Source organism: Macrobrachium rosenbergii, chromosome 31 (assembly GCF_040412425.1).
Source record: "Macrobrachium rosenbergii isolate ZJJX-2024 chromosome 31, ASM4041242v1, whole genome shotgun sequence".
Taxonomy (NCBI): Eukaryota; Metazoa; Arthropoda; class Malacostraca; order Decapoda; family Palaemonidae; genus Macrobrachium; species Macrobrachium rosenbergii.
In genome coordinates, this window is record NC_089771.1 from 22,154,321 (window position 1) to 22,181,914 (window position 27,594).

At 37.0% G+C, this 27,594-nt stretch overlaps 1 protein-coding gene across 1 annotated transcript in view; it reads right to left on the minus strand.

Annotated features, from left to right (window-relative positions):
* LOC136855408 (girdin-like) overlaps positions 1-27,594 on the minus strand; it is a 454,012-nt gene that overhangs the window by 90,527 nt on the left and 335,891 nt on the right. The window contains 1 exon segment of the mRNA XM_067132402.1: positions 18,461-18,673. Coding sequence (XP_066988503.1) covers positions 18,461-18,673 — 213 coding nt within the window.

Below are 27,594 nucleotides of genomic sequence, written 5' to 3' on the forward strand. Positions count from 1 at the left end.
TCAGCCGCGGTCCATGAAACTTTCACCCACGGCCCGGTGGTGGCCCTGTGTTGTTGGCACCTAAAGCAGAGCCAGACGGACGATCATGACTAAATTTAACCTTAAATAAAATCAAAACTACTGTGGCTGGAGGGATGCAATTTGGAATATATTTGATGATTGGAGGGTGGATGATCAACATACCAATTTGCAGCCTTCTAGCCTGAGTAGTTTTCCAGATCTGAGGGGGGACAGAAAAAGTGCGGACAGACAGACAAATAGCCATCTCAATAGTTTTGTTTTACAGACAACTAAAAACCTAAGAACTAAATCCGACAAGACTTGGACAACGTATAACAATGAAAGAAGACAATGAAAGACAATGAAGAAACAGTGGCAGTAGCTGAGAATTGCCTGAAAGTCACTGACCTCAATAAATTAAAATTCGATTATAATTTCTAGAGAGCACTCCACTGCAAGACTCCTGGGTTAATATAAAACGATATACATTATCGTTATTAAGCCCGAATCAAATTCACCTTTTCTTCCGTCATTGTGGTCAAAGCTAAATGCTAACAGCAATCGATAAAAAATATATAATTCACTCTGGTTATATGACGAAGCATTACTTGCAAGAATCCCAGCTATAATGGGGACATACATACATCATGTCATATAACTTTTAGTCAATTATTTTTAATAAAAATGACTCACCACGGCAAGATTCAAGTTATGTAACATAATTAAATGGAACCATTTGACACAAAAAATATCAACACTATAACACGAGAAAATGTCAAAACACTACATTACAAAAGTCTAACTGGAGTGTCACAATGCTTCTTGAGCATGACTTTCCATGTATATAGTAAAGGAAATGTGTTACAGGTCTGGTTGCTTGTGTTACAAAATACTGAAAACGTATAGGATTACCTCGCCTGGAGAGCGCGAGTCTGCAGCGTGCTCAACTTTTACAAATTTGTCTTCACAACTCTGATTACCGTGTAAGAATTGCATTTTCGATGCCGTAAAAAGCGTTTACATAATTTCGCGACCAAGAACTTTTCCCCTGGAATTATCTTCTCCTCGCCTTCTACTCTTGTCTACATCGTCATCAGCCAAGCGGAGCGGCCCTGGGGCATGACTATACTTGATCAGTGCCGCAGGATTTCACTGCATTGTAAATAGTTATCTCAGGGTATCTTTCCGCAGTATATGCGGAGAATTATGATGTACTGAGAGAGAGAGAGAGAGAGAGAGAGAGAGAGAGAGAGAGAGAGAGAGAGAGAGAGAGAGAGAGAGGGGGAGAGGTTAAGAACCCCTCAAAAACTGCAAATTCTCCAAACCTTGGAAAGTGGTTTCATATTTTAATTTGTATATTCAAAACGTTCTCATATCATCGCTTCACTACAACGATTATAAAAAAAAATTCCTCTGCAATTCGTCCTCGGAAAGCAGCTTTATATATATAATATTTTATGATTATATATATATATATATATATATATGTATATATAAATATATATACATATATATATATATATATATATATATATATATATATATAAATATACTATTTATCACATCACACAAACATAAACGTCCTTTAATATCCATACATATACGTATGTTACCAGGGGGAATTTTTGCTGATAATAAGTCCACCGTTTTTTGACGCACCAACTCGGCAAACAAAGGAACTCAGGTGTTTTTTTGACGATATCCATACCTCTGCCTTCTGTGTAGTGCGTTTGTAATCCCATATTATTATTTAAATGTGATTCAGTAACAATCAGAAAGCTCAAACGTTTTACGGTTGACCTGATAATAAGTCCACCGTCCCGTGGGATCGAACCAGCGACGGACGAGGAATTCAGTGAGCAATTAACGAAATCGGCCACAAGAGAGGGTCATGAATAACATCTCCGTTAAATCAGGTTTCGTTTGAGACGATATCCACCACCTCTGCCATGTTGACCGTGTGGTAGTGCGTTTGTCGCACGTAGCCATATTATGACTATTTATCACATCACCGTGATTCATTACAATCAAGCTACAAACGAAACATGAAGATATAAATGCTACCGAGGGGGAATTTTTTAAGTTGATAATAAGTCCACCGTCCCGTGGATCGAACCAGCGACGGACGAGGAATCAGACTACAGTGAGACAACGAAATCACAAACAGTACAGTTCACATCTCTCAACTCACCTCGAACAGGTGTTTTTCAGAGTACTATAAAGGGTCACCCAACATGATTATTTTCATCACCGTGATTAACAAAACGTCAGATGTATTAAGAATTTTGTAGCAAAAACAAAGGATAATCTTAAAATGGAACAATTTTTGACCTAAAGATAACAGCAAATTCGATTACAACAAAAAAGGCATTAAATTTTCTGCCATTAGTGCACTAACGTTCGCTACATGGAGAATCATGAAGATATGCTAATCATGATCCAAATAAAACAGTACAGTTATGAGAGTACTATAAAGGGTCACCCAACCTATTTGTATAACAGAAATGTCAATGTATATTTTGTAAAAGCTGAACATTTTTTTTCAGAACCATTTCAAATTAAATCAACTTAAAATTAGTTATAACTCTGATCAGAAACAGCTACTTGAACCATTTCAACTTAAAATTGTATAACAGCGAAGCTGACGCTGTTAGTGCCCAAGTTCATGTTAAAATATTTAGCATAAAAAAAATTTATTACGTTTTTTCTTTCTTTCATCACCTACCTTCTACAACAAGTTTCTAGCAACCGGTTTTCTAAAGACCCTAAAATCAGGTAACTACTAACGACGTGGCTGGATGGAGCAGGAAGCCATCGTTGATAAAATCGGCAAGTGTCGGTGACAAAAGACCAGTTAGCCCGGGTCAATCATTATAAAAACTGACGATTCTTTACAGGCTTGAAAGGGAAGAACCTCGATATTATAGACAGGGGAGTGGTGCACGCCTATACAGACACAAGCTATTTTCCTATTGAATTTTGTCCGTACCTTCACTCCGACTGGCAGGTATGGGGGGATCACTCGTCGAGGCTCCCCTATTTGGAGAGAGAGAGAGAGGAGAGGGGAGAGGAGAAGAGAGGCAATGATTTACTGAAATAGATTTCAATTAGCAAATCGTTCCATTCTCATGTGGTGAGGAGACTCGAGGCCCTCCCGTGACAGAGTGCCATGTCGAGGCCCTCCCCTACGACAGAGAGAGAGAGAGAGAGAGAGAGAGAGAGAGAGAGAGAGAGAGAGAGAGAGAGAGAGAGAGAGAGAGAATTTTTGCTTTTGCTTATGGTTCTTTTCTAACTGTCAAGGGGTGGCAGATTATCGATGCCATCCTCTTCACTGTGAGAGAGAGAGAGAGAGAGAGAGAGAGAGAGAGAGAGAGAGAGAGAGAGAGAGAGACTTTACGAGTAGATTTTGCTTATTCTTCTTTCCAACTGTGTCATCCTTCACAGAGAGAGAGAGAGAGAGAGAGATTTAGGGAGAGCAGAGATTTACCAGTAATTTTGGCTCTGTGTCCGTTCCAACTTCCATAAGGTTGGGGATTATCCATCGAGGCCCTCCCCTTCAGGGAGAAAGAGAAAGATTTCCCAATAGATTTGCCTGCAGTTTCCTTCGAATTGCCATGGGGATGGAGATAACCTCGTCGATGCCCTCCCCTGCGTGGAGAATGACAAATTTACCTGTAGATCTATTCACACTATCACTGAGGAAGGGATAACCTTGTCCAAGCGCTTCCTACACAGAGAGATTTCAAGCCCTATCCTTCAAGATTTATAGGAAAACCAGATAATAAAATCCTATTACTCTCAACACTCAGACAAGACAGCAAGAAAGTTAATGTAACGAACTGAATTTAACTGAAATTGAATACAGAATTTAGGCCAAAGGCCAAGCACTGGGACCCATGAGGTCATTCAACGCTAAGACGGAAATGACAGTGAAAGGTCTGAAAGGTGTAACAGGAGGAAAACCTCAAAGCAGTTGCACTATGAATCAATTGTTAGCAGTGTGTGGAAAGTAAGATGGAAGAAAGAGAATATGAAAGGAGGGCACAGTAAAGGGAACGAAAGTTTGGTTAGAAGAAATGAAGGCAAGGCAACGAACCTTAAGTAGTGCTTTGGGGCAATCAGTGCACTGCATGAGGTGCACTGACGGTACCACTCCCATACGGCGGTGAGTTAATGTATTAGCACCAGTGACTTCATTTTCTAGAATCCTCACAGTCATGTATTGCGTCATATATGTGAGTGAGTTTAAGATGAAAGCCGCAGTGTACCATCACTAAGGTCTCTCAGCAACAAATAATTACGTTTGTGGCTAACCACGGGGAGCACTGCAACTTTGCCTTGAGACGCAACAGTATGCGTGGCCTCTACATGCCTCAGATAACCACAATAAAATAAGAGACAAACTCACCAGCGTGATCGATGTGGAGAAAAAAAGGGATCTTTCCTGGATAGTGACCCCCTAAGGATTTTAACCCGGTATGTGATCCACCTTTGCGGCGTGTCTAGTACAAGCCCGTTGGGGGTGACCGTAAAAACATACACAAAAGACTGCAAATATCGTAAAGATTATGACCTCCCAAGAAATATTGATCCTAAATAAAGGCCCCCGGAAACCCTTGGGGGTCACTATCTAGGAGAGACCCGACAAAATCTTTCAATCATCAAGATTATCATCATTCATGTATACAAATGATCAACATTACCTTGATAAACAAAACAATTTCAGCAACACAGCTGCTCCTTAACACAATCTTTTAACCCCCAACTCTTTTCCAAATTATCATAACGAACTTAAGAAACTTGCACTTCCTTAATCGTGGTCACAGACCACAACAAAAGAAATAAAACATCGACGTCAGAGCTCATTATTAAGAGAACTCAAAACCTGAACGCTAAGCGTGATCGTAAAAAGAGAAAACTAAAGCTTTCACGACTGGGAAAATTATCAATACAAACTTCATCGATTGAGATCATCATTATCATCAAGAAGAAACAACTTTGAATACCCTGCATGGTCATCAACAGTAACGATGAGCCGAAACAACCTGACATTTGACGAAGGAGACCAGTTTAGGAGCTTGTTAAGCATACACAGTATCAAACCACCGGAAACAATAGCACATTAATATGCAATGCTACTCGCCATCAGCAACATTCCTAGGTACGACTCTTAATTGCATTTCATCGCTGTCAATCAATGGCAAGTAATGGCGGTTCTCCGTCACGCTCAACTGGTATTTATTGTTTGTTTATTTATTTGCTCTCAAGAATTCCTCCTTGGCCCCAAGAGTCTGTCTCTCTCTAATTCTCACGCAATGACTGTTTTGTCGAAATATCACATTCCTCCTTGGCCCCAACAGTCATGGCTGTATTAAAACCACAATCGCTTTAGATTAATTCTTGTTTCCTTGAAAGACTGATTCACGAAGCGTACCTTGAAAATCACAGTCATAAACCCTATCATTTTCCGACGAGGCCTTTTTTTCCCCAAACCCGGAATGTAAATCGCGTTTCCTGATGGGCAGACAGGAAAAGGCGTAATCACCATCCTATAACGGAAATGATTCACCCTAATGAGAAGCAGCATCTAAACCGAGACTGTTTTTCAGGTAGTTTTTCCATTATTTCTCTCTACGACGAGAAAGCACCTCGATCAGATCGTGTGTGAGTGCGAGAGAGACTGTCATCATTAAATAAAAGAAAAGCAAGATGACTACTTTAAAATAAGAGATCTTGAATAGAACATAGAATTCAGGCCAAAAGCATAGCGCTGGGACCTATGAGGTCATTCACCGCTGAAACGGAAACTGATAATAAAAGCTTTGAAAGGTGTAACAGGAGGAAAACCTCCCAGCTGTCTCAGGAAACGACTGTTAGGAGAGGGTGGAAAGTATGATGGAAGAAAGGGAATACGAAAGGAGGTACAATAAAAGGGACGAAAAGAGGTTGCAGCTAGGGGCCGAAGGCAGGCTGCAAAGACCCTTAAAGTAATGCCTACAGTGCACCGCATGAGATGAGAACATTCCCTCTTCCTCACCAAGATGAGAAGCTGGAAATCTTGTTGAGGAAGGGAATGTGATTTTAACGACTCAATTTGCAAGCTGAATCGAAAGCTTAAGTGATCACCACGCAATGCACGACACGGTTTCTTTATTATGCTTCATAGTCACTGAATCCAGCTTCGACTTGAGTTTGGCCGCGTTCAGTCCTTGACTTGCCCTTCACCTTCTAGGTCTGTTCATCTTTCTTAGCTGTTAATTTGCTTCTTAGTTCATTGGTCTGTGTTCCTTTACTAGCCCTCAGATCACCTTTACCCTAAGTAATTTGTCCTTTCGTCCATTCCTGAGTCATCTCTTGAGCAACCGTTCGACTGAGTTCTTTGGTTGGTCAGTGATAAGTCTGCCTTCAGTCAGTAATTGATTGAGACTTTTTTCAGTATATGATTGAGACTTTTTTTATTTTTAGTTTTTCTGAAAGAAAGCTATTGAGATGGCACTTTTTCTGTCCGCCCTCAGATCTTAAAAACTACTGAGGCTAAAGGGCTGCAAATTGGTATGTTGATCATCCAACCTCCAATCATCAAACATGCCGAATTGCAGCCCTCTAACCAGAGTAGTTTTTATTTTATTTAAGGTTAAGGTTAGCCATGGATCGTACGTCTGGCACCGCTAGAGGTGCCAGCCGCCGACGCACCATCACTTAACCGCATCTGGGGAGCAAATGAGCGCTGCCCAGGCCGGCCGTAGCTGAGAGTTTCACACAGCATTATACGCTATAGAGAAAACTCGATTGCGCCGAAAAAACTTCGGCGCATTTTTTACTTGCTTAGTATTTATGTCACTTCGTTGACTGACTGGCTATTTTCTTTGAAGAGCTTCTGTACCTTCTTTATAGAACTGCCATTCATTTTACACCTTCAGCATTTCCAAGGTCCTTCAAAGTGGTTCCATTCATCCCCAATCAATTCGTTTCTTTGCGTCTTGTTTTTAGGCAAGAGTCGAATTCCCAGGTACACGAATAACTGAATAACTACTCACTAGAAATTCTTTAAATGACAGAAAATTTATATTGACTTAAGCACACACACACACACACACACGCACACAAAAAGAGTGCATACGTCATAAACGTAAACAGCGTAGGTTTAAAAGCTCATGTCTATAGGAGAGTTAAGAGTAAATTAAAGTACTCTGATAGATTGAGACCTTATCGCACACAGATTTCCACCTGTAGTTAACAATGAATAATTTCACAGAGGAAAGTACGAATATGACAATGAATAGTTTCATAAAAGGGAGAGAATATGATAATGAATATTTCATAAAGGGAAGTACGAATATGACAATGAATAGTTTCATAAAGGGAAAGTACGAATATAACAATGAATAGTTTCATAAAGGGAAGTACGAATATGACAATGAATAGTTTCATAAAGGGAAGTACGAATATGACAATGAATAGTTTCATAAAGGAAAGTACGAATATAACAATGAATAGTTTCATAGGAAAATTACGAAATACAATGAATAGTTTCATAAAGGAAAGTACGAATAAATATAACAATGAATAGTTTCATAAGGAAAGTACGAATATAACAATGAATAGTTTCATAAAGGAAAGTATGAATATGACAATGAATAGTTCATAAAAAGGCGAGTACGAATATGACAATGAATAGTTTCATAAAGGAAAGTACGAATATAACAATGAATAGTTTCATAAAGGAAAGTACGAATATGACAATGAATAGTTTCATAAAGGAAAGTACGAATATGACAATGAATAGTTTCATAAAGGAAAGTACGAATATGACAATGAATAGTTTCATAAAGGAAAGTACGAATATGACAATGAATAGTTTCATAAAGGAAAGTACGAATATAACAATGAATAGTTTCATAAAGGAAAGTACGAATATGACAATGAATAGTTTTATAAAAGGAAAAAATGAATATAACAATGAATAGTTTCATGTAAAAGGAAAAGTACACGATATAACAATGAATGGTTGTAATAAAGGAAAGTACGAATATAACAATGAATAGTTTCATAAAGGAAAGTACGAATATAACAATGAATCGTTTCATAAAGGAAAGTACGAATATAACAATGAATAGTTTCATAAAGGAAAGTACGAATATGACAATGAATAGTTCTATAAAGGAAAGTACGAATATGACAATGAATAGTTTCATAAAGAAAGTAATGAATAGCAATGAATAGTTTCCTTAAAGGGAAGTACGAATATGACATTGAATAGTTTCATAAAGGAAAGTACGAATATAACAATGAATAGTTTCATAAAGAAATGTACGAATATGACAATGAATAATTTTATAAAGGAAAGTACGAATATAACAATGAATAGTTTCATAAAGGAAAGTACGAATATAACAATGAATAGTTTCATAAAGGAAAGTACGAATATAACAATGAATAGTTTCATAAAGGAAAGTACGAATATGACAATGAATAGTTTTATAAAGGAAAGTACGAATATAACAATGAATAGTTTCATAAAGGAAAGTACGAATATGACAATGAATAGTTTTATAAAGGAAAGTACGAATATAACAATGAATAGTTTCATAAAGGAAAGTACGAATATAACAATGAATAGTTTCAAAGGAAAGTACGAATATAACAATGAATAGTTTTCATAAGGAAAGTACGAATATGACAATGAATAGTTTTATAAAGGAAAGTATGAATATAACAATGAATAGTTTCATAAAGGAAAGTAATGAATATAACAATGAATAGTTTTTCATAAAGGAAAGTACGAATATAACAATGAATAGTTTCATAAAAGGGAAGTACGAATATAACAATGAATAGTTTTTAAAAAGGAAAGTACGAATATAACAATGAATAGTTTCATAAAAGGAAAGTACGAAATACAAATGAATGACAATGAATAGTTTTATAAAGGAAAGTACGAATATGACAATGAATAGTTTCATAAAGGGAAAGTACGAATATAACAATGAATAGTTTCATAAAGGAAGTACGAATATGACGAATATAACAATGAATAGTTTCCATAAAGGAAAGTACGAATATAACAATGAATAGTTTCATAAAGGAAAGTTGAATATGACAATGAATAGTTCATAAAGTACGAAGAAAGTACGAATATAACAATGAATAGTTTTCACAAAGGAATGTACGAATATGACAATGAATAGTTTTATAATATGGAAAGTACGAATATAACAATGAATAGTTTCATAAAGGAAAGTACGAAAGTACATAAAGGAAAGTACGAATATAACAATGAATAGTTTCATAAGTACGAATATGATAATGAATAGTTTTATACAGAATATAACAATGAATAGTTTCATAAAGGAAAGTACGAATATGACAATGAATAGTTTTATAAAGGAAAGAATATAACAATGAAATATAACAACGAATAGTTTCATAAAGGAAAGTACGAATATGACATAAAGGAAATGAATAGTTTTATAAAGGAAAAGAATATAACAATGAATAATAAAACAATGAATAGTTTCATAAAATGGAATAATGAATAGTTTCATAAGAGTGCATGAATATAACAATGAATAGTTTCATAAAGGAAAGTACGAATATAAATGAAAGTTTTATACGAATATAACAATGAATAGTTTCCGAATATAAATAAAGGGACGAATATGACAATGAATAAGTAATACAATGAATAATATGACGAATATGACAATGAATAGTTTTATAAAGGAAAGTACGAATATAACAAATGATAGTACGAATATAACAATGAATAGTTTCCTGGAAAGTACGAATAAAATGAAAGTACGAATATAACAATGAATAGTTTCATAAAGGAAAGTACGAATATAACAATGAATAGTTTCATAAAGGAAAGTACGATATGACAATGAATAATTTTATAAATATGAAAGTAAGAATATAACAATGAATAGTTTCATAAAGGAAACGAATATACAATGAATAGTTCCATAAAGGATGTAACAATGAATAGTTTTTCAAAGATAGGAATATAACAATGAATAGTTTCATATAAAGCACGAATATAACAATGAATAGTTTCATAAAGGAAAGTACGAATATGAATAGTTTCATAAATGAATAGTGACAATGAATAATTTTATAAAGGAAAGTAAGAATATAACAATGAATAATTTCATAAAGGAAAGTACGAATGTAACAATGAATAATTTCATAGAGGAAAGTACGAATATAACAATGAATAGTTTCATAAAGGAAAGTACGAATATAACAATGAATAGTTTCATAAAGGAAAGTACGAATATAACAATGAATAATTTCATAAAGGAAAGTACGAATGTAACAATGAATAATTTCATAGAGGAAAGTACGAATATAACAATGAATAGTTTCATAAAGGAAAGTACGAATATAACAATGAATAGTTTCATAAAGGAAAGTACGAAGTAACAATATAACAATGAATAATTTCATAAAGGAAAGTACGTGAATATAATGAATAGTCTTTGAATGTAACAATGAATAATTTCATAGAGTAGAATGTAAAAGTACGAATATAACAATGAATAGTTTCATAAAGGAAAGTACGAAAAGATTAATTAAAAAGACCCGAAGATTCGGAACGCGAGTAGCAAAGGCCACGAATGACAGATAACTTCCCCAAAACGACAGGAAATCTTAACTGCTCTGTTACCACCAAATTTCCAGAGACAACTCATTTCCTCGATGGCGCCAACTTCCTCATAACGCAAAATCCCCAATTTCCAAGTTTCTCAGTGACAGCCGCCCCCCAAACCACCATCCACCGACTGAGCGAACACCAGTCGAATATGATGCAAGCATAAGAGGATGATGATACGCACGGCTCCACTCTTTGTTTCGCAACAAAATATAAAAGAACTGTGAGTGTGCTTTAGGTGGGCGTAATGAAATTGTTCGTTACAGCAGAAAACGCTTAGAACCGAATACTGAATTTTGGCCAAAGGCCAAGCACTGGGACCTAACAGGCCATTCAGCGCTGAAACGGAAAAATTGACAGTAAAAGGTTTGAAAGGTGTAACAGGAGGAAAACCTCGCGGTTGCACTGTGAAACAACTGTTAGGAGAGGGTGGAAAGTAAGATGGAAGAAAGAGAATATAAACGGAGGTACAGTAAAAGGAACGGAAGGGGTTGCAGCCAGGGGCCGGAGGCACGCTGCAGAGAAGCTCCATTAATGCCTACAGTGCACCGCATGAGGTGCACTGACGGCACTAACCCCCCCTACGGGATCGTCTACCTGGAGGGTGACGCAACACATGACTGTCAAAGACAGTTGCGACAGGTCATTCATGGCCACAGGACGGCATCCTCATATAAATCACCCGAGAGAAACAATGAACGACCGAGGCCAGTCATTTTCACGGCCAAAAGACGAAGAAATACAAGATCATCGAAAATTATAGATTATCTATAATAATATAATCCTAGTGGATCTTTCTTGTTTGTCCGCCCAAGGTGAGGGCGGGGTAGGTAGGGGATCAGGAGGGTAGGGGAGACGTGACACATCCACCCTCCTCCTGCAAACCTGTTTGTCCGTCCCGGGTGGGGCAGGTAGGAAATACATGACACATCCACCCTCCTCCTGCAAACCTGTTTGTCCGCCCCGGGTGGGGCAGGTAGGAAAGACATGACACATCCACCCTCCTCCTGCAAACCTGTTTGTCCGTCCCAAGGGGGGGGGAGGTTGAAGATCGGATAGGTAGGGGAGACATGACGGGCAGCGCCGGGGTTCCAGCGCAGAGTAGCGCGCACCATCAAGCTCGCAGAGATTGTATTCTGTTCCTCCGAGTAACTTTGCAAGTTTGTGTTCTATCAACCCTTCAGTATTTCATAATATCTTTCTATTAACTCTACCAGGGACGTGTCTTGGAGTAACGCTCCCACCTGATTACATATTTCATTAGTGTTACATAATTTCGCGCACTCTGTCTCCAGAACGGAGCAGTAGATTTTAATGCCTTGTTATACCACAGGGCAAAGTCACGTACATTATGATCTATCAAGAACATGTGTCAGTAATGTCCACTCACATTTAACAAAATGAATTGTTAAAAGCATAAAACTATTAGTTACGCACTCCGAGAGACGCCTATAGCCCCTATTTCATATAGATCCACGTTCCTAATACATAAACAATTAAATCCACAAAATAACTGAAAACGAACCACTCTAATGACGAAAACAAGAACTCCTCCTTTTATAGTAGTAAAGGAACAGCTCTGCAATTTTATGAGCTACGACTTGCAAATCACTTTGATCCTCAACTGCAAACGATACAAAAGTAAGCCAGCCCTCCATTCCACCAGAGGACGCCACCAAAATCTTCACACGTCTAGCCATTTGGCTACAAAGAATGTTTTGCTATAAGACGTAGGGGTCTTGTGGCCTATCAAACTCTCCAAGATCGTTAGAGTGTGGCCAAGTAGAAGCAAGTAAAAAATGCGCCGAAGTTTGTACAGCGTATAATGCTGTATGAAACTCCAGTCACGGCCCATGAAACTTTCAGCCATGGCCCATGAAACTTCACCCACGGCCCGGTGGTGACCTGTGTTGTTGGCACCTATAACGGTGACAAACGCACGATCATAGCTGACTTTAACCTTAAATCAAATCAAAACTACTAAGGCTAGAGGGCTCCAATTTGGTATGTTTGATGACTGGAGGTGGGTGATCAACATACCAATTTGCAGCCCTCTATCTGGCCTCAGTAGTTTTTAAGATCTGAGGGTGGACAGAAAAAGTGCGGACAGAGACAAATAGCCATCTCAACAGCTTTTTTTTTCAGGAAAAAAAAAACAGTTTCTTCCTTTAATGCGCTATCCCCCCACAATCAGTTGATTATTGCCTAAGGAGTGTGGTTTCTTTTACGTAATTCTTTTAGTCACCGCCCTTCCTTTGCGAGGTTGAAGTACAGGTTGGCTTTAGTGTTTTAGTCTTTACAATTTTTACATAAAAATATTTGTGTATAATTTTCAGAAAAAAAAACATTGTGTATATCAGAAAAATATTTTTGTGTATAATTTTCAGAAGAACATTTTTGTATATAATTCAGAAAAACATTTTTGAGTATAATTTTCAGAAAAATATTTATTTTTCAGAAAATATTTTTTTATAATTTTCAGAAAAATATTTTTGTGTATAATTTTCAGAAAAATAATTTACATATTTTTCAGAAAAATATTTTTGTGTATAATTTTCAGAAAAACATTTTTGTGTATAATTTTCAAAAAATATTTTTGAGTATAATTTTCAGAATAATATTTTTGAGTATAATTTTCAGAAGAATATCTGTGTATTATTTTAAGAAAAATATTTTTGTGTATAATTTTCAGAAATATATTTTTGTGTATAATCTAAAAAAAAAAAATTTATATAGTTTTCAAAACAATATTTTTTGCATAATTTTTCCGAATATTTTTTGGATAATTTTCAGAAAAATATTTTTGTGTATAATTTTAAGAGTTTAGTGTAATTCACAATAAGCCCTTAGAGTGCAGAAAGCGGCCGCACGCATCATAGCCTATCCTAATTCATTAAAAGATGTGAATATACATGACTATCCTTCCTGACAGTCCTTGAAACTCCACCTTAGAATCTGTTATCTTAGCCCTAGCGTCTAAACACGTGACCATATTCAACTCAAGTTAACTTTAAAATCTCAGTTATCCGGGAATAATGAGAAGCGTTGAAGCGGATGTGAGCTTAGCACAGAATGGCGGAAAATGATTATGATATCCTCAGCTTTTTAAGATTCAATATTTTATGAGGGGGGGCTGACGTGACCGGGTAGCCTAAAATCTTCACTTAGACTGAGCCTGACGAAAATTATTTGGGAATGGGGAAGGGCGTGGAGTTTGAAAGGACGGAGGGTTAAATGAATCTGCAAAACAGAACGAGTCACAATGATTATCTAGAACAGGTATAATCAAATTAAACGATTTGTAAGGAGAACATAGTTAATAAGCTTTTGCAATCTGAAAGTCTTCCTTCCTGACAAATCCATGTCAGTCAAAATATAATGGATGGCCCATCCTATACTCGGACCGAGATAACGGTCCAGATGACTGATCAAACTTAATATAAGACTGCCTATTAGATCACGGACATCTAAAGAAAGTTCAAGGATCGCCATCAAAAGGTTTTAACATTATTAATGCATCACTGACCTTCCTACAAGGCTCAAATTAAACTTGTCACCAGATCTGGATCAAAATTGGTTACTACCCTACCATGCTGGAAACCTCTTATGGAATGGAATCAGGCCGAAGGCCAAGCGCTGGGACCTATAAGGTCATTCAGCGCTGAAAGGGAAACTAACAGAAGACATAAAAGGGTAACAGGAGGAAAACCTCGAAGCTGCACAATGAAATAATTGTTAGGGGAAGGTTGATAGCAAGATGGGAGATAGATAATATGAATGGAGGTACAGTAAAAGGAATGAAAGGGGTAGCAGCTAGGGGCAGAAGGGACGCTGCAAAGAACCTTTAATAATGCCTACAGTGCAACCGTGAGGTGCACTGACGGCACTGCCCCCCTTAGGGGGAAAACCTCTTATGGCACATCTCTTCATAAGATTTAAGCGGAAATCTGCAAATATGTCAATATGGCCTTGCAAACATGAAAAAAGAGAAAAAACAAAAACTTCAAGATGTAATATTACAACAAAAGGGGTGACACTAAGCCGACTCGCTTTCTCATCAACTCGGGAATTTTTTGCACAATTAAACTGTATAACAAAAACCCTTTACGTTCCCAAATAACAAAGAGCCCATTCGAACGTAACTACAATGACAATGCATTTATGCGTGATAATGACAAAGCTACTCATACAGTTACCATAAAGCCTTGCATCAGAAACAATAACACTCATTAAGAACTTTCTCAGAACTCCCTGCAACTTCCGCAAAGCGCGTCTCCTCTAATCAACTTCAAGTTGACTTTTGGGCGAAGTTGCACAAGAGTAAAGAAAAAAAATAAATCTCATTACGTCAGTCAACAAACAAAAAATCAGTCTCATTACGTCAGTAGGAAAAATTTCATTATGTCAATAGAAACAAATCCATCTCATTACGTTAGTAAAACGGAAAAAATCCATCTCATTACGTCAGTAAAACGAAACAAAAATCAACGTCAGTGAAACGAAAAGAAAAATCAATCTTCTTACGTCAGTAGAAAAAAATATTACGTTAGTAGAAACAAAAAAATATCTCATTACATCAGTAGAAAAAAAATATTACGTTAGTAGAAACAAAAATAATCATTACGCCGGTAAAACAAAAAACAAATAATATAATTACGTCAGTAAAAACAAAAAATCAATCTCATTACGAAATACGACAAAAAATCAATCTCATTACGTCAGTAGAAACAAAAAATCTATCTCATTACGTCAGCAGAAAAAATCAATCTCTTTACGTCAGTAGAAATAAAAAAAAAAAAATCAGTAACAATACGTCAGTAACACAATACAAAAAAAATCAATCTCACTACGTCAGTAGAAAAAAAATCTCAATGCGTCAGTAAGAAAAATACCAAAACATCTAAAAACATCCTTACCAATATTACTCGTGCTTTTTTTGTAAAAACAATACCATACTTCTTTATACTGTATATTCCATTACTAACGATTTAATTATCCGCAACTTCTTAATATTATTTATATCATAACAAACGATTTCAGTAGCCAAATTCGATCTTGCTACAGCCAAGAGCATAAATGAAATGCTACTGAACGAAAACATCACTTTAGACTCGATTCTGAATTGGCTTCAACATTCCAGTTTTAATTTTAAAGCTGCTAATGTACTGCATTGTAGTCACAGACGTCCTATGAAGGTGTCTTTACAGCTTATTAAAAATTAACTGTCACTAAATATTGTCATCTTTATCATTTTTTTTCTTGGCTCCTTTCCAGTTTACCCAGGGTTTTGTATGGGATTTTGGCATTAATTGGAATAAAAAAAAACTATTTTGTAAGATATGAAAATAATATAATTTTGAATCTTTTGTAACTATGGAATACTGTAATTTTGTGATCAATAAAATATCTACCTATCTATATATATACATATATATATGTGTGTGTGTATGTACGTGTGTATGTATGTATGTATGTATATAAACAAAGTATATATATACATATGTATGTACATTATATATATATATATATATATATATATATATATATATATATATATATATATGACTGCTTAGATTTACTGTCGTATGTATAAAAATTAAGTTCATCGTTTGTCACCATAACGTAAGAAACCCTGCATAGATAATTAAATTATTATTATGCATATATGTAACTTTATATGCAAATACAAATAGTCCTCTATTCTCTGGGCAGACGGATATCACAAACCATCAACAACCAGATAAAAAGTTAAGTATACCTTAGTTTAACCAGACCACTGAGCTGATTAACAGCTCTCCTCTAGGGCTGGCCCGAAGGATTAGACTTATTTTACGTGGCTAAGAACCAACTGGTTACCTAGCAACGGGACCTACAGCTCATTGTGGAATCCGAACCACATTATAGCGAGAAATGAATTTCTATCACCAGAAATAAATTCCTCTAATTCTTCATTGGCCGGCCGGAGAATCGAACGCGGGCCTAGGAGAGTGCTATCCGAGTACGATATCGACCCATCCAATGAGGAACTCTCAACACGATACCAAATCTTTCAGGGAACAATCCTAGAGAGTTTCTTAAGCATACGTTTTCAACATCCTCTATTTATCTGATGGGTTGTGAAATCCACTCCTAATTATTATTATAATTATTATTATTATTACTATTATTATTATTTCAGTAGATGAAACCTATTCACATGGAAGAAGCGAACAGGGGCCACTGACTTGAAATTCAAGCTTCCAAAGAATGTTGGTCTCAACCTCCCACCCAAACCCTACGCTGCAGCAGTAACTGATCATGATAGAGAGCCAGTGATTTTTCATCACCCTGGGGGAGACGCGAACCCACGACATCTAAGTGGGATCCCACGACACTAACCACTATACCAGCGTACCAGCTAACAATCTACTAATTTATCGAGGAACTTTAATATGAACAAATACCTAGCTATCATCCAGTTAGTACCAGTTTCATTAAAATATATTAAAATGTATGAAAAATGATATAAGAATCATCTAAACTAAAGTAAAAAAAAAAAAAGCGCCGAAGTTTCTTCGGCACAATCTAGTTTTCTGTACAGCCGCTACAGCGTATAATCAAGGCCACCGAAAATATATGTATCTTTTGGTGGTCTCGGCATAATGCTGTATGAGTTGCGACCGATGAAACTTTAACCAAAGCCAGGCGGTGGCCTACCTTACATTGTTGCCAGACGCACGGTTATGACTAACTTTAATATTAAATAAAATACAAACTACTGAAGCTAGAGGGCTGCAATTTGGTATATTTGATAACTGGAGGGTGGATGATCAACATACAATTTGCAGCCCTCTAGCCGAAGTAGTTTTTAAGATCTGAGAGCGGACAGAAAAAGTGCGGACGGACAGACAAAGCCCGCACAATGGTTTTCCTTTACAGAAAACTAAAACCTTCAGCACAGAATTTTCCTCAGAAATCTTTGCGAAAATACATCCGTACTCTCACGCAGGTATTTCAACCATGAATGAGGGAGAATTTTTTTTTGCTATATTTTTTTTTCACTTACAGACTTGAGTATGGCTTCCCAAGCTAACAATGTGATACTACATTCTAAAGGGTGAGAGAGTATGCTGAGGCCGTGTGACCTGACATTGAAATATCTCTCCCAGCTCAAGAATGACGCAAACACAGAGGGTTCCATGACGATATCTACTATATAAGAGGCCTTGGAGAACGGAAACCCTTGTGACTTATTAATAGTCAGGTTAAGGCAAAATACAGTACGACAAAAAATTAACTCTCACTGAATTACAGGGTACATTACCATAGTTTTCAAAAAAGCAGCTTTTTCTCACTTTTAACATGCATAGATACATACACATGTATAAATATATGTATATACATACACATATATACATTATACACATATATATATATATATATATATATATATATATATATATATATATATATATATATATATATATATATATATATATATATATAAACAATACAGAAACCTTACATTATATATATAGGCATATCGGGTCGTTTCGGCCGTAAGTCATTTCGGCCGTAAGCATTTCGGGTCGTTTACGTGATACACGTGCAAAATGGGCGCCGTGTTTAGTACCGACCCCTTGGATGATGTACGTAAAACATGAAATAATAATGGTAAACACCATAAACATAACGTCTTACATTGCTTTGGATGTTACGGCCTAAAGTGACTTACGGCCGAAACGACCAGGACCGCATTCATGTCGCTCATTTCCGTAGCTGAACAGGTAAAAATCGCGATCAAAGATCCTTGACTCAGGTACTCACCTCCTTGATGCATTCGACGATCGAGTGCTGAACGTTGATGTCGAGTTTCTTGATGTTATCGATGACGTCTTCTTTCCTGGAGGACTGGACGGCACACCCCAACACCAGCAGGAGCAACTGGCGGACTTCCTCGACCCCCGCCACGCCCTCGCCCGCCTTCGACAGCTTGACAACATCGGGCAGGCTCAGGACCACCGTCTGGTTCAGCACGTCCTGCGGAAATAAAAGGATACCTGGGCTACAGGAAGTATATCCAAATTTTGGAATTAACAGAAATTTTTATCATTATTATTATTATAATGGTGAAGAATTCACAGTGGTGTAGATGTATATATATATTTAAGAAATATGTTACATTTGATCTCCGAGGGCTAGTTCTAAACACGGCGAAACGGTGATTCGTCTACATTGGTTCGGCGTGTTGGAGAACCCTGGGAGTAATGTCAAATGTGTTTCTAGGGACCGTGTTTAGTACTAAGGCCTGAGGGAGATCCGTGCACCCAGGGGCATTTTGGTCCCCATGGATTTAGTACTACACACAGCAAAATACATTCCCAATCAGGGGAGTAGTACTAAACACGATACCTTTGCATTTTTTCATAAACAACAGCACAGATGAATATTTTTATCTAGGCCGTGTTTAGTGCAGTTGAGAACCACCAGCCGTTGAGGATCAGATGTTTCCTACCGAGTTGCTCATTCCACATACACAAAAAGAGAACTTTGGGACCTTACTCGATTTCCTCCTTCGTCTCACTGAAAAACACTAAAGAAAATCTTCGAAGTAAAGCTACAGGCGCCCAAGCTGATCTGGACGATCACAGGACTGACCCATTGGTTGAACTGTCACTTAGACGCTCGAGACGATTAGCTAGTTTATCTACGAAGAACGATGGTATTACCTGAACTACAAAATTGGCTATCTTCAGATTTACGACCGGTTTTCTTCTGTTAACTATATACTTGTTTTTTTTTTCAAAACTTTACTTCCAAACTTGCTTTATTGTTTTCGGTGAGATTGAAAAGGAGAATCGAGCAGGTTCTCGAAAGCTCTCTTTTGTATATATATTTCTAAAATATATTTTTATATCTACACCACTATGTATTTTTCAACATTTTAGTGATTCATGCTATTAGGAGATTTTTACGGATGATGATGATGATGATGATTATATATTAATCAGAAGATGAACCCTATTCATCTGGAACAAGCCAATAGGGGCGACTGATTTGAAATTCAAACTTCCATAGAATACTCGTATTGGTGCTCATAAGGAAGTAAGAAGGTAAAGGGAAATACAGAAGAGATCTCACTTATTAAAAATAAAAAAAATAAATTAATAAATAGAAGAAAATGCATTAAAATGCAAGGAGAACAGCATTGGGGTGGTAATGCATTGCACCTGCGCTTGAACTTTGGAAGTTCCAATTAATAGAAAAGAACAAAACGTAATATAATGTAACGTCAGCGTACCTCATGCGGTGCACTGCAGGCATTACTTTAGGTTGTTTGCAGCGTGCCATAGGCTCCTAGCTGCAACCCCTTTCGTTCCTTTTACTGTACCTCCTTTTCATACTCTCTCTTCCATCTCACTTTCCACCCTCTCCTAACAAGTGGTTCATAGTGCAACTGCGAGGTTTTCCTCTTGTTAAACCTTTCAAACCTTTTACTGTCAATTTCCGTTTCAGAGCTGACTGACCTCATAGGTACTAGTGCTTGGCCTTTGGCCTAAGTCCTATATTCAATTCAATTTAACGTAATCTAATCGCTCCGGTTGTGATAAAATCTACAACCTAAAAAGAAACTGTACAAGACAAAACTTAGATGACATAAAAGTGTTTTATCCCAAATTTCCATATAACGATGTCTGATAAAGACGTTTAGTATCATTCAAACTAACAAATGACATCAAACAGCTGTAAGAGAATAAAAACTATCCGTCGAACTCTGCCAGCCAACAAACTAAATCAAAATACACAAAGAAGGAAAGATTCAATTTGTCTCACACGTTTCATTTGGAAAACCAATTACAAAGAAAATGACACAACATGCAGCCGGAAATACGACGAACGTTCAACTTTGTGACTAATCATATACTCGTCGTTTTGACCACGTTACTGATCAAAATATTCGGTAATTTGCTCTCTCTCTCACTCTCTCTCTCCTCTCTCTCTCTCTCTCTCTCTCTCTCTCTCTTTCTCTCTCTCTCTCTCTATATATAATATATATATTTATATATATATATATATATATATATATATATATATATATATATATATATATATATATAAAAAACTACAGAAAATGACAGGCAGAAGTGGTATTCGTTTATATACTGAAGTCATGTGCCTCTACTGTGATTTTTAAGCATTATATATATATATATATATATATATATATATATATATATATATATATATATATATATATATATAATATATAATATCAATCAATATAACAAAATGAGGATTTCACTTTCAAAAACACACCAGATCTTATCCTCCGTATGACATACCATTCCTTTTGAGACATCTTTCTTTTAAACATGGTAAAATATTCAGAGTATTTCCTGTCAAAAAGTTGAGACAGTGACCACCACCCTCTTCACGCTATAAATAAACAGAGAAAGTGTCTTTGGACAGGGACCTTGTTGCAGATGATGGCTGGAATTCGAGAACTCGAGGGTCAACTGGTTTGATCAGTATTTCCCGACGAGCTTGTTGGCGCGCGCACGCTAGAACCAGGGGCTGCTGTCTCCCCTACTCTCCCGATCCCCTACCTATCCCGAACCCACCCGGGCCGGACAAACAGGTTTGCAGGAGAAGCGTGGATGTCTCCCCTACCCTCCCGTTCCCCTACCTACACCCGGTATGCAGGGGGTGGGTGGCTGTGTTATGTCTCTCCAACTGTCACCCGGGGGAGGACAAACAAGATCCACTCGGATTTTATTATTATAGATAGATAGATAATTTCTACCACAAGAAACACCTAAAAACACCGAAACTGAACGATTAGATCTAAGATATAATTAACCTTCTATGATGTTACTAACGAATTTCTGAAAGCGTTAGCAAAATTTAATAAGCCTGATATACCTGAGTTATGGTTTCGCTTCCCTCTACTTATTTCTTTCGCGCAACACAAAAATAAAGGTGTACCCGAAACACCTGTGGTATGATTTCGGTTCCCTCTATTCATTTCTTTCGCGCGACACAAATATAAAGGTGTACCAGTACCTCCTCAGAGTCGCTGGTATGGTGATGGCGAAAGACCAAACGTCCAAGGTTACACCAACTGCCTGATCATCGTCAAACCAGTCAACCACCGCGGACAATTTTCCCACAGAGCGTGAAAGACGAGAGTCCTTTTTTGTTCAGCCCTTTCTCTCTTTCTCTCTCTCGCACATGGTCTGTGCGAGTTTGTGTTCTGCTGCCGGAGTTTGTTGCCAACAGTCTGTTGCCTTCAACAATTTACAGAGTCTGTTGCCTTCAAAAATAACAAGAGTCTGTTGCCTTAAAAAATAACAGTCTGCTGCCTTAAAAAATAACAGTCTGCTGCCTTCAACAAATAACAGAGTCTGTTGCCTTAAAACATAAGTCTGTTGCCTTCAGAAATGACAGTCTGTTGCCTTCAGAAATAACAGTCTGTTGCCTTCAACAATTTACAGTCTGTTGCCTTCAAAAATTTACAGTCTGTTGCCTTAAAAAATAAGTCTGCTGCCTTCAACAAATAACAGAGTCTGTTTCCTTCAAAAACAACAGAGTCTGTTGCCTTCAAATTTACAGTCTGCTGCCGTCAAAAATTTACAGTCTGTTCAAAAATAACAGAGTCTGTTGCCTTCAAAAATAACAGTCTGTTCCCCTCAAAAATAACAGAGTCTGTTCTCTTCAAAAATAACAGAGTCTGCTCCTTCAAAAATAAAAATACGAGAATGAAACAAAGGTTCGTATGAACTGTCATTGCGATATTCAACTATTTCTGTTTCCGCGTACCCACCCCCGTCATGTAATATCACAGGATTTTTTAAAAGTAATTTTCAGTATATGCTAGAATACTCACGCAATAGAATACTATGCAAATATTTTTTAGTTTGAAAGTAAAAAAAAAAAAAATTAAAGGACCTATTAAACAGAGCACCCGATGCTATGACCAAAGCTTTACATTACTGTACAAGCGCAAAAAGCAACGCAGGGGCAAACATTTGTTTTATAATACACCACTTTACTTTGTCCTTAATGGGAAGCACAATAATCTAAAATAAAGAAAATGGCATCAAGGAAACAAATTACTAACCTTACTAAACAAACATGATGATATAAAGCAAAATCTAAGTCTTCATCCAAGCTTAATATAAATCAAATTTCGAAATAATACCGTGACATATTCACCTATCAGTGGTTGAATTTCATAATTCGTGGCTTCTTTTTACGTAATTCCATTGAAATCGATAGAGCTCGTTTATTTTCTGGACGAGACGAGAGACACCGAGCTTCCTAATATCATAAGAGGCGTTCTGGAGAAATTTCATTATTGTCACGGTTCGGTATATTGACAAACTTTATGGTCATTAGTGGAGCATAATGGGGCCATTGGAGAAATTTGACAAAGAGGGTTTCTGCAAGTTTCTATACAATTTAGGCTGAAGGCCAAGCGCTGGGACCAAAGAGGTCATCCAGCGATGAAAGGAAAATTGAGAATAAGAGGTTTGAAAGGTGTAACAGGAGGAAAACCTCGCAGTTAAACTATGAAACATTGTTGGAAAAGGGTGGAAAACAGGATGTTAGAGAGAATGAACGGAGGCACAGTAAAAGGACTGAAAGGGGTTGCAGCTAGGGGCAGAAGGGACGCTGCAAAGAACCTTCAGTAATGCCTACAGTGCACCGCGTGAAGTGCACTGACAGCATGTTGTCCTTGTCTTCATCACAATAAATGTCGACCTTAGGACGAAAGAAGCAATGTCTCAGATTCCAGTAACGAAAACATTCAAGTATATTACTTGGAAGGTTGTAAGAATTATGAGGGTTAAAAATATTGTAGAAATTGTAGATGTGATAACTGTCATATATTATATCATTATATTATGGAATATAATTCACTCAGAATTTAGGGATTATAATATTCCCACTGTTGGTTTTTTTTAGCATTGATGTATGTAAACATATTGTATTCCTGGTAAGACGAAAAATTATCATTTTAAAATTATGTAAATACTGTGAAATAAATGTAAAACTGCATTAGTGTATTCTTCTAATAAACGATAAAAAAAACTGGGCACTTATTGAACCCACATTATTTAGTAAAAAAAAAAATAAAACTGTTTACGCTAATTTAGTCTTTGCACAAAGAGAGTCCATCAAATACATTAAATAAACATTTTCTGTCGAATCGTTTCTTTCTTCATCCCCTAAATGAACTATGCATTTATTATAAGAAAAGACGCTTACGAACGAAGGGTATACAATGACAACAGAAATAATGAAACTCTGAAAAAAATATTCCACAGATTTAATACGTCACCGCTCCCGGCGACACCACTGCAAAGCACAGGTGATAACACAGAAATAACTATATTAACCCAATTTGAGGAAAGGGAGCCACGCATGATCATTAACCGCCATTAATTCCACAATTACGGGCCTAATTACTGGCCGCACGGTCGCCTCATTAGTTTTAACACTATTTTAGGCCACTGGAGCAAACGGCTGATAAGGCTTAAACATAAAATGTAAATTTCAAACATTTTACACAAGAGTGCCCTAATTTACAATTTCGGGAACTTTTCTACACAGTGACCCCTAAGGGTTTTAACCAGGTATGTGTCCATCTCTGCGGCGTGTTTAGTACAAGCCCGTTGGGTAAGACCGTAAAAACATAAATAAAAGACTGTAAATACTTATGAGATATGACCCCAAGAAATATCAGCCCTAGATAACGACCCCCGAAAACCCTTGGGGGTCACTATCTAGAAAGAGCCCAAAGTCGTAGGGTCATCTCGTTCAGTCTCGCCACTTTCAACTGTATACATTTTGCCAAAACAGTGAACGGTCACGTCTAGTTTTTCTCCTCTTCACCCTAGCTGAGACCCACAGCAGTCTAACAACTAGATACCTAATTCACTGCTCAGGTCAACAGAATAGAATAGAATATAGAATTTAGGCCAAAGGCAAAGCACTGGGACCTATGAGGTCATTCAGCGTTGAAACGGAAATTGACAGTAAAAGTTTAAAAGGTGTAACGGGAGGAAAACCTCGCAGTTGCACTATGAATCAACTGTCAGAGCGGGTGGAGTGTCCGATGGAAGAAAGAGAATATGGACGGAAGTAGAGTAAAAGGGATAAAAGAGTTGCAGCTAAGGGGCAAAGGGACGCTGCAAAGACCTTTAAGTAAAGCCCACAGTGCTGCACGTGAGGTGCACTGATGGCGCTACCCCCATACGGGGTTGACAGTTGCTGATTTCATAATGATTTCGTGTCTCATCTTAAGAGGTGAAAACGAGCAGTGGACGCAGTTTTGCAAATGCAGACCATCATACCTCATGTCATAAAAAGTTACAGTGTACAGGTACAATATTTTACAATATTTTTATTGTACAATATATTGAAAAATGAATTAATTTTCCAAATTTATGTAAGAAACTGAAGAACAAGCGGGGATTTTGTAATTGATAAGGAGCTCATAACAGCAAAGTAACAGACGTTTAAGTACAAGATGAAACAGTCACACACACACACACACACACACACACACACACACACACACACACACACATATATATATATATATATATATATATATATATATATATATATATATATATATATATATAAATTTCTGACTTACATCGGAATCTAAGTACTTTCCTGAAGTTGTTCCCTGACAGGCTGCCGCCTAACGTACCTGCTAATTTGAACCAACTTCCCGACCCACCAGACGCACGATCATGACTAACATTAACCTTGAATAAAATAAAAACTACTGAGGCTAGAGGGATGCAATTTAGTATGTTTGATGATCAACAGTCCTCTAGCCTACGTAGTTTTTAAGATCTGAGGGCGGACAGAAAATTAGCCATCTCAATATTTTCTTTTACAGAAAACTAAAAAATGATGGTGGATCATCAAGTCGCTGCCTTGACTGTGACGACTGACTGACCTGACTGAGGTGACCCCGTGATCTTAGACACCCAGTGACCCAGCTCACCTCAGCTCAGGATGAGAATCTAGTATTTGTGCCAAGCGCTGCCGGCAATCGTGTAACTACCATCTTTCCTTCCTTTAGCAAGTTACGTTACCCATCTTACAAATTCCGTCTCCAAACATAAATAGTTATTTATTTTACTCTCATTATATGCATTATAAATATATATACAATATATATACACATATATATAATATATATATATATATATATATATATATATATATATATATATATATATATATATATATATATATATATATATATATATATATATATAAGTAATGAAATAGAAGTGTCAAAGACGTATCAAGAAATTATTATTGTTTTCCTTTTGTTTCATTATCTAAACGGATATAAAAAAAAAAAAGCAAACGTCACAATTGCTTATTTCTAACGCGAGAAACAACAAAATGTCAGCGAAGAAACAATTCAACAGCAAGTTGAAGACCCAAGCGTTGACCTTCTTCTCCGGAACACCAACAGCAAAAAAAAAGAAACAGAAAACGAAATGGCAATTCTCTCGGAACTTCGATTCGACATCGACCTCAGACGAGGACGAAAACAGGGAGCTAAAAGTTAATTTTTCAGCAAACAAGTTTAGGACACAAACAGCGAAAAGGCAGCGAGCGTAAATCTAATTATTGTTTTTCTTCTGACGGGAATTGATTATGTTTTTGCCGCGGGGTTAGAACTCCCTCTGGTCTAAAATACATTTTTCGAGGGGGAACCAGTAAGCTAATCTGTTCTCTGTATATTTATATGCATATCTGGATTATGTGTCATGATCTGTGTTTATCACGTGAGGCTTACAACGTTCTGGAAAAAAAAAATTAAAATTAAAAAATTTTCGAAATACTAAATTTTTCATACGCACAAAATTTAAGAATGCAACAAGAAACGAGCCACAAAAATCTCCTGCTAGTATGACAACCCAATAGCATAAAGTAAAAGGAAGAAAAAACATAGGAGACGAAGATACACAAAATCTTGGGGAGGCGACGTCCCCGCCTCATAAAAACGCAACATGAAAATCTAGATATCAAAATAAAAGACACTCGCGTCGTTCCTCCAAGGCAGTTTTGAAGATACGGCTGGAAGGACCCAAAAAATACAAGGGGAATGGTAAATAAATACTGGCGCCGGATGGAAGATACTGGCTCGTAAGAATCAGGAGCGGTCTTCGATATTCAGTGCTTGAGGAGAGAGACGCGAAGGGTATCCAGTTTTCATCAATAACACTCGAGAAAGGCAGACACGAAACACAACAATATCACCGATAAATTAATCCAAGAAAGAATGAACATACGACGTCGAAACTGATCGAACAAGCAACAAGAAAATGGTAAATTCAGAATGCGGTGAATGTTTCTTAGCTTAAAGAAAATGCACTCGATTTTTCCAACGTCCAGATAAAAGTCCCTCCCCTCACCAAAAAAATAACTAAATGAATATTTAAAAACTTCAATCATACAGAGAGAGAGAGAGAGAGAGAGAGAGAGAGAGAGAGAGAGAGAGAGAGAGAGAGAGAGAATGGAATTGAATTGAATATAGAATTTAGGCCCAAGGCCAAGTACTGGGACATATGAGGTCATTCAGCACTGAAACGGAAATTGACAGTAAACGGTCTGAAAGGTGTAACAGGAGGAAAACCTCGCAGTTGCACTATGAAACAATTGTTAGGAGAGGTTTTAGGATTAGGAAAGTAGGATGCAAAGAAAGAGAATATGCAAGAAGTACAGTGAAAGGAACGAAAGGGGTTGCAACTAGGGGCCAGAGGGACGCTGCAAAGAACTTAAATGGCTCTACAGTGCATCGCATGAGGTGCACGCTGACGGCACTAACCCCGCAACCCCAACTACGGAGAGAGAGAGAAATTACCTGATAAACGGTTCTGTAGCAGCCTTCTGATACTACTAATTCTATTCACTTACAG